Source organism: Chroicocephalus ridibundus, chromosome 4 (assembly GCF_963924245.1).
Source record: "Chroicocephalus ridibundus chromosome 4, bChrRid1.1, whole genome shotgun sequence".
NCBI classification, from domain to species: Eukaryota; Metazoa; Chordata; class Aves; order Charadriiformes; family Laridae; genus Chroicocephalus; species Chroicocephalus ridibundus.
Window position 1 is genome coordinate 69,898,808 of NC_086287.1, and position 10,204 is coordinate 69,909,011.

General features: G+C 44.6%; 1 protein-coding gene across 1 annotated transcript; it reads left to right on the forward strand.

Annotated features, from left to right (window-relative positions):
* The first annotated feature begins 1,114 nt into the window (after positions 1–1,114).
* TMX1 (thioredoxin related transmembrane protein 1) lies at positions 1,115–10,002 on the forward strand. The gene is made up of 8 exons (XM_063333836.1): positions 1,115–1,289; positions 1,406–1,521; positions 2,313–2,358; positions 2,870–2,998; positions 4,651–4,696; positions 4,784–4,885; positions 6,593–6,662; positions 7,409–10,002. The coding sequence occupies exons 1-8, from the start codon at positions 1,147–1,149 to the stop codon at positions 7,585–7,587; spliced, it is 831 nt and encodes a 276-aa protein (XP_063189906.1). The 5' UTR covers positions 1,115–1,146; the 3' UTR covers positions 7,588–10,002.
* Positions 10,003–10,204: the final 202 nt, after the last annotated feature.

Sequence of the window (10,204 nt, forward strand, 5' to 3'; positions counted from 1 at the left end):
TTACCGCAGCCACTCCTGACCAAGAGTGGGATAAAACCTTGCGGCAGAGAAAGTACGTGCATATGGAAAGAAGAGGTTCCTTGCCTTGAAAATCTTAAGGTGCTGACAGACTGCAGTGAAATTATATGGGATTTGTCTGCTTGTTACCAGTGACCTTTTTCCTGACTTTTGCTTGAGAACTAAGTTACTCTTAAGGGTAATGGGTTTAAACTGAAAGAGGGGAGATTTAGATGAGATCTGAGGAAGAAATTCTTGACTGTGAGGGTGGTGAGCCCCTGGCCCTGGTTGCCCAGAGAAGCTGTGGCTGCCCCATCCCTGGAGGTGTTCAAGGCCAGGTTGGACGGGGCTTGGAGCAACCTGGTCTGGTGGGAGGTGTCCCTGCCCAGGGTAGGGGGTGGCACTGGGTGGTCTTTAAGGTCCCTTCCAACCTAAACCATTCTATGATTGTCTCCCATAAGTAACTAAAGATGTGGGAGGGAAGCAGTGGTCGAAGTGAGGGAAATCTGTTCTCCCTGTGACCTCGTACAGCAGTTTCTTCACCTCACTGTGAGCCACAACCTGCCCTGAGTACCCAGAGCACTCTGAAGGAAGGAAACGAAGCAGAGAAGACTAACACAGCTGTAGTATTTCCTGTGGCTGGTTTTGTTCCTGTTCACATGTTTGCTGTTGGGGTGTGCATTGCATGCACCACATGCACCCTGCGCCGGCCCCCTTGCTGTCCAGCTGCAGGGCTGGGCTCCTGTGGTGATGCCACCCGTCACAGCAGCAGGGGGAAGCAGCGGCTCTCCTCCATGTCCCCGGGTGATGGTGGCAGTGGGGTTTGCCACAGAAAGAGGCCAGCGAAGCTGCCCTTCCCTCCCCACACTGCCTGTGATTAACATGGCGGGGCGTCCTCGCTGTGTGAGGCAGCGGTGGGGGAACCGGCGCCCCCGATTGGCCGAGCTCCGTGTCCACGAGCCGCATAACTCGACGTCCTATAGGTTGCCGCGCACCCTGAGCCCGCCCCCAGGCCGTCTCTGCCCCTCCCAAGCAAGCGGCCGCTGCGCGCGCCCCCCCCAGTGCGCATGCGCAGCCCGTGCCGGTGCCCCTCCCCTTCTCGCTCGCCGTCGCGGGAAGGCGGAAGCGCGCGCGGTGCGGTGGGGCAAGATGGCGGCCGCCGGGCGGCTGCGAGTCCTGCTGTGGTTGGCGCTGGTGGCCGGCGCGGCCGCGCTGGGGAAGCGGAGCTCGGTGAAGGTGCTGTCGGACGGCATGTGGCGGGAGCTGCTGCAGGGCGAGTGGATGGTGGAGTTGTGAGTCGGGAGGGGGCTGCCGGGGAGGTGGGGGGGGGGTTTCCTCTCAGCGGCCCGCTCTGTGGCCGCGGGGCGCCGAGCCGTGCCCGTTCGTGACAGAGTTGTGCTGCCCACAGCTATGCCCCGTGGTGTCCCGCCTGCCAGAACCTGCAGCCCGAGTGGGAGAAGTTTGCCGAGTGGGGCGAGGACCTGGAAGTGAACATTGCCAAAGTGGATGTCACGGAGCAGCCGGGTGAGAGGCCGGTGGGGCCGGCGGCGGGCTCTGAGCGCCCTCCCCGGGCCCCTGGGCGCTCGGGGGAGGGGTCCGGTGCTTTTCGAAAATACACAGAATTAGTAGGAATAATAAAGATCTTTTCTTGATTTCTACCGAAGGCAGATTGCTGTATGTAGACTGAATACCCTAATCTTCCTTAATAGATAAAGGGAACAAGAGGATTTCTCTAGAGAGTGATTTGGAGGATTTCAAGCAGATTTTTGGCCATATTACCTAAGCATTATACAGAGCAAAAAATGTGGTTTTAGCTTTCCCTGTAGCAATACCTGTCTCTGTTGGCAAAAGGGAGTGCAGGCAGTCCGGTCTCCCTCAGCTGAAGCTCACTTCTCTTTATTGCCCTCATGCCTGTGTGGCGTTTGTAAAAATCCTTCTCCATATTGATACTTTTCTACAGAGTCACATAAGAACTTTTGAAACTTGCCTCGCTTGGGTTATTTTCTGCTAGTGATGGAGGTTGTGGATCATGTGGGAAAAGGAGAGCATCTCTCTCTGAACAGCTACAGCCAAAATAGTCCAGTAGAGCAGTTATCCCTGGACATCTCCATTTCCCCATGCGGAAACATTCTTGCTCTTTGTCCAGGGTGACCTTTAGACAGTGTGCAGTACTTTCATATGCATAAGTTTGTGTTTGATCGCAATTAGAAAATTGATATCTGGGAGCTGCTGTTTGTATTTCGGTGTATAATAACATTTCATGCCTTTTCTTACATGAGTGCTCTACTATTCTGAAAATAACTGTCTTCTTACAGGATTAAGTGGACGATTTATCATAACAGCTCTTCCTACCATCTATCAGTAAGTATGCAATGCAGTCGGATTTCTTTTGGAGGAGAGAGGACATTTTTTTTTCCTTTTTTGGGGCAAATGAATGAGATTTACTGTGCCCTTTAAGAATGTTAATTACTTTACACAGGGGCAACCACTGCCTTACCCGCTGTGAATTTACAGTAATGCCTGTTGATTTGTTTTTTTTTTCCCTTCGGGCCTTATTTATTTTATCTTTTCATGGGTGTTTCTATTTTGCAATCTTTTCTTTGTAGGTTGATCTTAATGCCATTGTGTGGCAAGTCATTAGAAAGATCATTATCTTTTTATGGAATGGCAACCTAAAGCTAGACAAGATTCCAGAAATACTTGTAGCCAAGATTCTCGGAAAACATTTTAGACCGATATCATGTAATGCAAAGTACAACTTAAAAAAAAATAAAAATAGGCAAAGTGATGGGAGGGAAAGATGTTGAGTGGAAGCAAATGCTGCACTCTTGGACTGTCTAAAATGAAGGGCTTCTTTTTGTTTGTTTTACAGCTGTAAAGATGGAGAGTTCAGGAGATACCAGGGTGCAAGAACTAAAAGTGATTTCATAAATTTCATCAGCGACCAGGAATGGAAATCTATTGAACCGGTTTCATCATGGTTTGGTCCTTCTTCTTTCCTGTAAGTTTTGGTATGATTTTTATAATAATTTGTTGTCAAACATGGACACTTTAAGGACGTGCTGGGACAGGTCCTTAGGTGTGCCACACCTGGTGCTGCCTCCTTGGTAACAGCTCATGCAACAGCTCTGTGCTGGTAAGAAGTATGTGAGTGTGATGGGTGGGTGTTCATTCCTTCTTCATCAGGTGTGGGAGGATTATGTGCACCAGAATAGCAAAGGTGTCCTGAGCAGAGTTTACTTTAAGGCTTCAAATAGTTATAGGTGGGTGTATTGTGTTACTAAACTCTTGTAGGTAACTTACTGACACTTGAAGTTCTTCTGATAGTGCAGCAGAAAGATGTTTTGCCCAGCTACGTTCTAGGAAATGAGCAGTAAAAACTGGAAAATAAGGTAGCAACGTAGTTGTGAGATATGGGCTGGCCATTTAAGAAGGCACATCTGGAGCAAAGTTAAAAGCAGTGTGGAAGGGTGAAGGTTCCTTTGTTGAAGGAAAAGTGAAGTGAGGAGACTCTGTAGTCTGAGAAGAAATATGCCCTTTGCAATACTTTCTAGTTTTGTGGCTTTGAAGTACTTTTAGTTGATGCTGCCTGTGCTGCGTGGTGGTTTTAGAGTAGTTGAGTAACTGAGTGATAAAGCATGTTGGGGACACCGTTGTTTGAAGCAAATGAGCCCAATTGTTCGTGGTTTTCTGTTAGAGCATTGCTGGCTGAAACAAACACCTCTGTGCTAACTGCTCTATGCTGTAACAGTGTTCAGTGTATGAAGTGGACTGAAATGTTACATTTTTTGTGGCTCTTCTAGGACACTCAGCATTGTTACTTTGTCTACTCACAATGCCCTTTGAATCTTCAAACTGTGTGGTTGATCTCCTACAAAGTATTAGCCCACACCAAGGAATATGTGAAACGGTACTAATTTTAGGATCGGGAAGTTTTCTATTAGAAGTGTACAGTACTGGCTCCATTTTTTGTGCATAATGAAGCAGTGTGCAGGCTTCTTCTATAGCTCACTCAGTAGCAACTTACATTGGCTTAATGTTTCAAATTCTCCTTTCCTTTACAGGTAGTGAATACTTAATGCTGAAGTTTCACAATAACAGGGAAATATTAGAATTGGCAGGATGATATACATGGCAGATAGCCTGGTCTTTTTCACTAGTATGTAATTATGGCTAAACTTAAGTGTCCGAAGATCTTTCAGTTCTTATATAATCTGATTATTTTAATAGGCTAATTTTTTGTTTTAATAAAATGTCCAGATGCTTAATTCTTAATATCTTGAATAGAGTTCCATCTGGCTTCTTGTAAACTGTTGGTCCAAACATAACTTAGAACATAAACAAAACAGAAATTCATATGTCAGCAGATCCAAGTCAAGGAAGTCTGTAAGTTCGTAGTTGTCTGTATGTGGAATATCATGCAAACTGGTGTTGGTACCGAAGGTGGCTTCATGGGGAAACAAGTGTTTATTGAAGTAAAAGACAAAACAGGAGATAAAAATCAAAGTAGTTAGAAGGGAAACTAGATGTGAGCAGAAAGTTGTTAAACGTGGGACTCGATAATGACCGGTCAGGCAAATCAGAAGATACAGGTATGTGACTGGCTTAAAGATGTTTTCAGTTACCTTTTTTTCTTTTCCTGCTTTGTTTCAGGATGAGCAGTATGTCAGCTTTGTTTCAGTTGTCAATGTGGATTAGGGTATGTACTTAGATCTCTACTTTATTTTATCTTAACAGACATGCCATTCAACTGTTCTTGAAATGATTCTCTTGTCTTTTCTTCCAGCACTGCCATGGTTATTTAACAGAAAATGTCGGAATACCGGTCTGGGGCTCATATGCTGTTTTTGCATTGGCAACTCTATTCTCGGGTCTGATACTGGGACTTGTAAGTGAAGCACTAATGCCTTCTTTGCCTCAGTCACTAAAGACTGAGTAAGACCAGATGTTCTGTTGGTACCCAGCCCGCTGAGCTGGAAGACACAGGGAGCAGAATGAAGCCCCCATAATCCAAGGGGAAATAGTTAGTGACCTGCTACAGTCCTTAGACACACACAAGTCTCTGGGGCCAGATGGGATCCAGCTAAGGCTACTGCGGGAGCTGGTGGAAGTGCTCACCAAGCAACTTGCCATCATTTATCAGCAGTCCTGGCTAACTGGGGAGGTCCCAGTTGTCTGGAGACTAGCAAATGTGACACCTATCCACAAGAAGGGCCGGAAGGAGAATCCGGGGAACTACAGGCCTGTCAGTCTGACCTCGGTGTGGGGGAAGGTTATGGTGCAATCATCTTGAGTGCCATCATGCAGCACGTAGAGGACAACCAGGCAATCAGGCCTAGTCAGTGTGGCTTTATGAAAGACAGGTCCTTCTTGACTAACCTGATCTTCTGTGACAAGATTAGTGGACAAGGGAAAGGTTGTAGATTTTGTCTGCCTGGACTTTGCTAAAGCATTTGACACCGTTTTCCACGGCATTCTCCTGGAGAAACTGGCCGCCCATGGCTTGGGACAGGAGTACTCTTTGCTGGATGAAAAACTGGCTGGGTGGCCGGGCCCAGAGAGTGGTTGTGAATGGAGTTAAATCCAGCTGGTGGACGGTCACAAGTGGTGTTGCCCAGGGCTCGGTAGTGGGGCCAGTTCTGTTTAATATCTTTATCAATGATCTGGACAAGGGGATTGAGTGCCTGCTCAGTAAGCCTGCAGACAACACCAAGTTGAGTGGGAGTGTCGACCAGCTTGAGGGTAGGGTGACTCTGCAGAGGGATCTGGACAGGCTGGATCGATGGGCCGAGGCCAATGGTGTGAGGTTCAACAAGGCCAAGTGCCTGGTCCTGCACTTGGGTCACACCAACCCCATGAACGTTACAGACTTGGGGCAGAGTGGCTGGAGAGCTGCCTGGCAGAAAAGGACCTCAGGGTGTTGGGAACAGCTGGCCGAATATGAGCCAGCAGCGTGCCCAGGTGGCCAAGCAAACCGACAGCATCCTGGCCTGTATCAGCAACGGTGTGGCTGGCAGGACTGGGGCAGTGATCATCCCCCTGAACTTGGCACTGGTGAGGCCCCACCTCGAATACACTGTCCAGTTTTGGGCCCCTCACCACAAGAAAGACATGGAGATTCTGGAGCGTGTCCAGTCAAGGGCAATGAAGCTGGTGAGGGGTCTGGAGCACAGGTCTTGTGAGGAGCGGCTGAGGGGGCTGGTGTTGTTCAGCCTGGAGAAAAGGAGGCTGAGGGGAGGCCTTATCACTCTACAGCTACCTGAAAGAAGGTTTAGAGAGGTGGGGGGTGGTCTCTTCTCCCAAGTAACAAGCGATAGGACAAGAGGAAATGGCCCCAATTTGTGCCAGGGCAGATTTAGATTGGATATTAGGAAAAATTTCTGCATTGAAAAGCATTATTGAGCACTGAAACAAGCTGCCTGGGGAAGTAGTTGAGTCACCATCCCTGGAGGTATTTAAAAGACATGGTGTTTAGGGATGTGGTTTAGTGGTGGACTTGGTAGTGTTAGGCTTACAGTTGGATTCGATGTTCTTAAGGGTCTTTTCTAATGTGCAGGATGTTTGGAGGTATAAACTTGTCCGTCTTTGGTTTCAGATAATGGTGTTCTTAGCAGACTGTATCTGTCCATCCAAAAGGCACAGACCGCCACAGTACCCTTATTCAAGTAAGTCCGCTGTATACTTCTAATTCAGTGAAGCTGTTTGGTAAATCTTACTTAATAAATATTGGTATGTAACTTGTGTCTGCAGGACATGAGATTCAGTGTAGAAGTTTATGTTTGTGATTGATGCTGTGCTTTACCTGCAGCTGTGTGCCCTTGGGGTTTATAGTGGGTTTGTAGTTTGTATTTATTAAAGCTGAACTATTTTTAAAAAGCCTTTTTAGGAGATGAAAAATGTTTTTACAGCATTTCCATACCTGCAAGATATGAAATTCCATATGTGCAGGGAGATAAAAGTTTTGAGTGGACCGTAGTGTTGCTAAGTTGGGGGTTTACAGAAGTTTTAGGGGCAAAGTGAGGATTAAAAGTGAATTCGCGTTTCTGTGGATAGTAAGGGATTCAATTTGGGTTTAGTCTCTGGAATTTTTCAAGGTAATCTTAAAAAGTCATGTAAGAACATTTGAATGCTGGTTTATGGTTTGTAGGAACCAGAGTCGTTTTTTCAAAGGTGGAGGAAGTTTTATATTAACTTGTCTCGGTAGTTTGTAATCTGTTAACACTTAACCTGTGGGTCAGTTCATGGTAGCAACAATTCTACCTAAGATAGCAGCTTCAGTGACTGACATGGAAAGTGCTACCTGGATTAAATTAATTTAAAATTCTGTGCTAGCCCATGATGTAAAAAAAAAAAAGTATTTCACATGGTAATGATATTTATTTGTGTATGCATGTTTTCCTTTCTCCTTAAGGAAAGCTAGCTCCAGAGTCAGCTCAGCTGCTGAAAAAGCTGGATGAAGAGCAAGAAGCAGATGAGGAAGACGTCTCAGATGATGAAACGGAGGGTAAAGAGGTGTCCAATGGAAACTCGTCACCGAACACTGTGAGGCAGCGCCCAGTGAATCCTGCTGCTGCAGTGGATAAATCTTAGCTTTATTTGCATGCAGGATTAGTGTTTAAGTCACCAGCTCAAAAGGAGATAAGTGTCAAATCCTTCAGCTTCAAGAGAAGAATGACTCCTGTCATGGTAATATTGATGCATTTCATGAATTCAGAAAAAAATAAAAGAAAGCATCTTTGGCATCGGGTATTCAAAACTAAAACATGCTGTTGCAAATGGCTGGAACTTCTCCTGTCTGTGTGCAGAGAAGTGCCAAGAAATAATTTACGTGGCTTCTTGAACGACTTGTTCTGTAGGGATTTTTTTTTTTTTTTTAACAGAGTGTAAACCGGTGTACTTGTTGCGTTAGGGAACATTAGCAAGGAAAATGCACTAACCTGTTTGCTGTTAAAGCATTCAGAAGGGTTCCTCAGTATAAATCTATCTAGTTGTGCTCTGAAGAAATGCTGAGGGGGAAAAAGTTCCTTCACTTATGGGACATATTCCAGGCTTTTTATGTGACAAAAACTGTGTTCTGCTGTGACAATGAGTGCTACAAACCCCCCCAGTCTTTCTTCCGAAGAGATTAAGGTTGCTGTCTTCATTTAGAGGAACAGAAATTGCCCTCTGAACAAAAGCTAGAGAGCTTATCTTTGCTGTCCTCCCAGGTGGAAGATACTACAAGCGCTCTGTGTAGCGTGGGTTCTCTGGCTGACCAGAAACCTATTTACATCGATTTCTTTTAGAAAAGGCTGTAGAAAGCTATATGAGCTTCTTGGTGAAGTAATTCTCTAGAAAAAAATTACAAGTAGGACCGTGAAGTCTTGTTTGTCTCAATGACTCCGATTCAGATGGGAATAGTTTACACGCAGGGTTCTCTGCTGAGTGCAAATCCCTTCATCCTGCCGGATGGCAGTAGAACTCTGCTTATTTTTAATACATCATCAGTAATTTCTGTTTAATCAAATTTTACTGCAAATCTAATCAGGCTGTACCTGGTCTGAAGTTGAAATAACTGCTTCTTAATTTCTTTTACAGAAAGTCATCTTTTCTGTTTTCACAAAACCATCCTGAAACAATTTACCCTAGTTCTTTCTTTAAAAAACCTGTAGTCTACTGTTTTCTGTACGGTATTTGTTTTCACTCTGTAGAAATAAAAAGAATGCGCATGCACATCGGGCCAGTGTTATCTTGCATCGCTTGTGAAGAATTTTCCATATTCTTTCAGTTAATTTCCAAAGTATTTGCAAGGGAAGGGTTAGCCTAATGCTGAGCACGCTTAGGTTTTTGGACAAGCCTGTTCTTGCTGGATTTTTTGTTTTATTTTTTGTTCTTAAGTTTGGTTTGTTTTTTTTTTCATTTTTCATTGGAGTGGGTTTGCAGGACTGGCAGTTGATAAATCTGTGTCAATAGTACACTTGGTTGTGAGTAATTAAGATTGTAAACATAGAAACGCTCTTGACATATTCGCTGTTGCCTGGTGCTCTGAAGCCAGACTCTCTTGGTGATTATTAAGAAGGCAGAGCATCAGACGAGGAGCTCGTAATGAACTCTGTGGGATATGAAAGAAATCTTGGGAGAAACAAAATTCAGAGCTCTTGCAGGTGAATTGGCTTCTAAAGCTGTTGAGAATAGTCCAGGGTTTTTGTCAGTCTTGAACTCTTCTTCCTAAGTAGATCGTTATTCATCCTCCATGTTATGAATGGAATGAAGTGATTCAGCTATCCAAATATCTGAGTTCTTCGATGAGTAAGAATGAATTATTATGTAAGATGTCCTGGAACTTCCTACTTTGACATTTTCTTTCTTTTTCTTTTTTTTTTTTTTTTTAGTTTTTCTGAACACTGGTGCTCTGAAATGACTTCCAGCTTGAGTGCTAGGTTACGTGTTTAGGAAGATAATAACTAATGCTTGAAAGGGTCCATTTGGTTAAAATTGGAGTGTTCCTGTCATTTTTAAATATCAAACATTTCCTGGTGTTCGAATGAAGACCGCTGTGTGCCGTAAATGCCCTTAAGGTGTTGGTCTTGTGGGTTTGCCTTAAATTCTCTAGAAGTTTAGATCTTAGCCTTTGTCACTAGTCAAATAAAGCAATAAATCTGTGATATACTAAGGAGAACTAGTAGCGCTAGTCTTTGGTAAATGGTGCATTTTGTTAGTTTGGAGAGGGCTTGAGAAGACAGTGGACACAAAAATGCTGGATGCTGTTAGGGAAAAATGTTGGATTGTTTTAAAAGCTGAACCATATGGGCTAACTCCACTTGGAATATATTTAAATGTAGCTGTACTGAATGCAGGGTTTTCTAATTTTTCAGTTACTTTAAAACTGTTTGTGCAATAGAGAAAGTATATACTGATAACTTTTGGCTAACTTTTCATTTTAAAAGAACAAACAACCTTTTTTTTTTTTTTTCCTTCTTGCTGTACTTTTAGACTCCTGGTTTAACAAGAACTTCTAGCACTGATTTACCTTGCCTTTGCCTTCTGTGCTCCTACCTTTTCTTACTGCCTCCCTGCCTTAGGCGAGTAACCAAATTCCCAAACTGCCTCCTGGCCCTCGGTGTTCCCAGTTGCTGGAATCCAGGCTCTGCGTGGCAGACCTGTCCTTGTCATTGGTGTCACTTCTGCCCGTTCTGTTCTGATTATCCATAGCCAGCCTGTGTTTACC

What these genes read in the sequence shown, in the direction of transcription:
- TMX1 (XM_063333836.1), top strand. Translation starts at nt 1,147, where the DNA reads ATGGCGGCCGCCGGGCGGCTGCGAGTCCTGCTGTGGTTGGCGCTGGTG. An exon ending in TTTGGTCCTTCTTCTTTCCT is followed by an intron (nt 2,999 to 4,650) that starts GTAAGTTTTGGT and finishes GCTTTGTTTCAG; the next exon opens with GATGAGCAGTATGTCAGCTT. An exon ending in CGGGTCTGATACTGGGACTT is followed by an intron (nt 4,886 to 6,592) that starts GTAAGTGAAGCA and finishes CTTTGGTTTCAG; the next exon opens with ATAATGGTGTTCTTAGCAGA.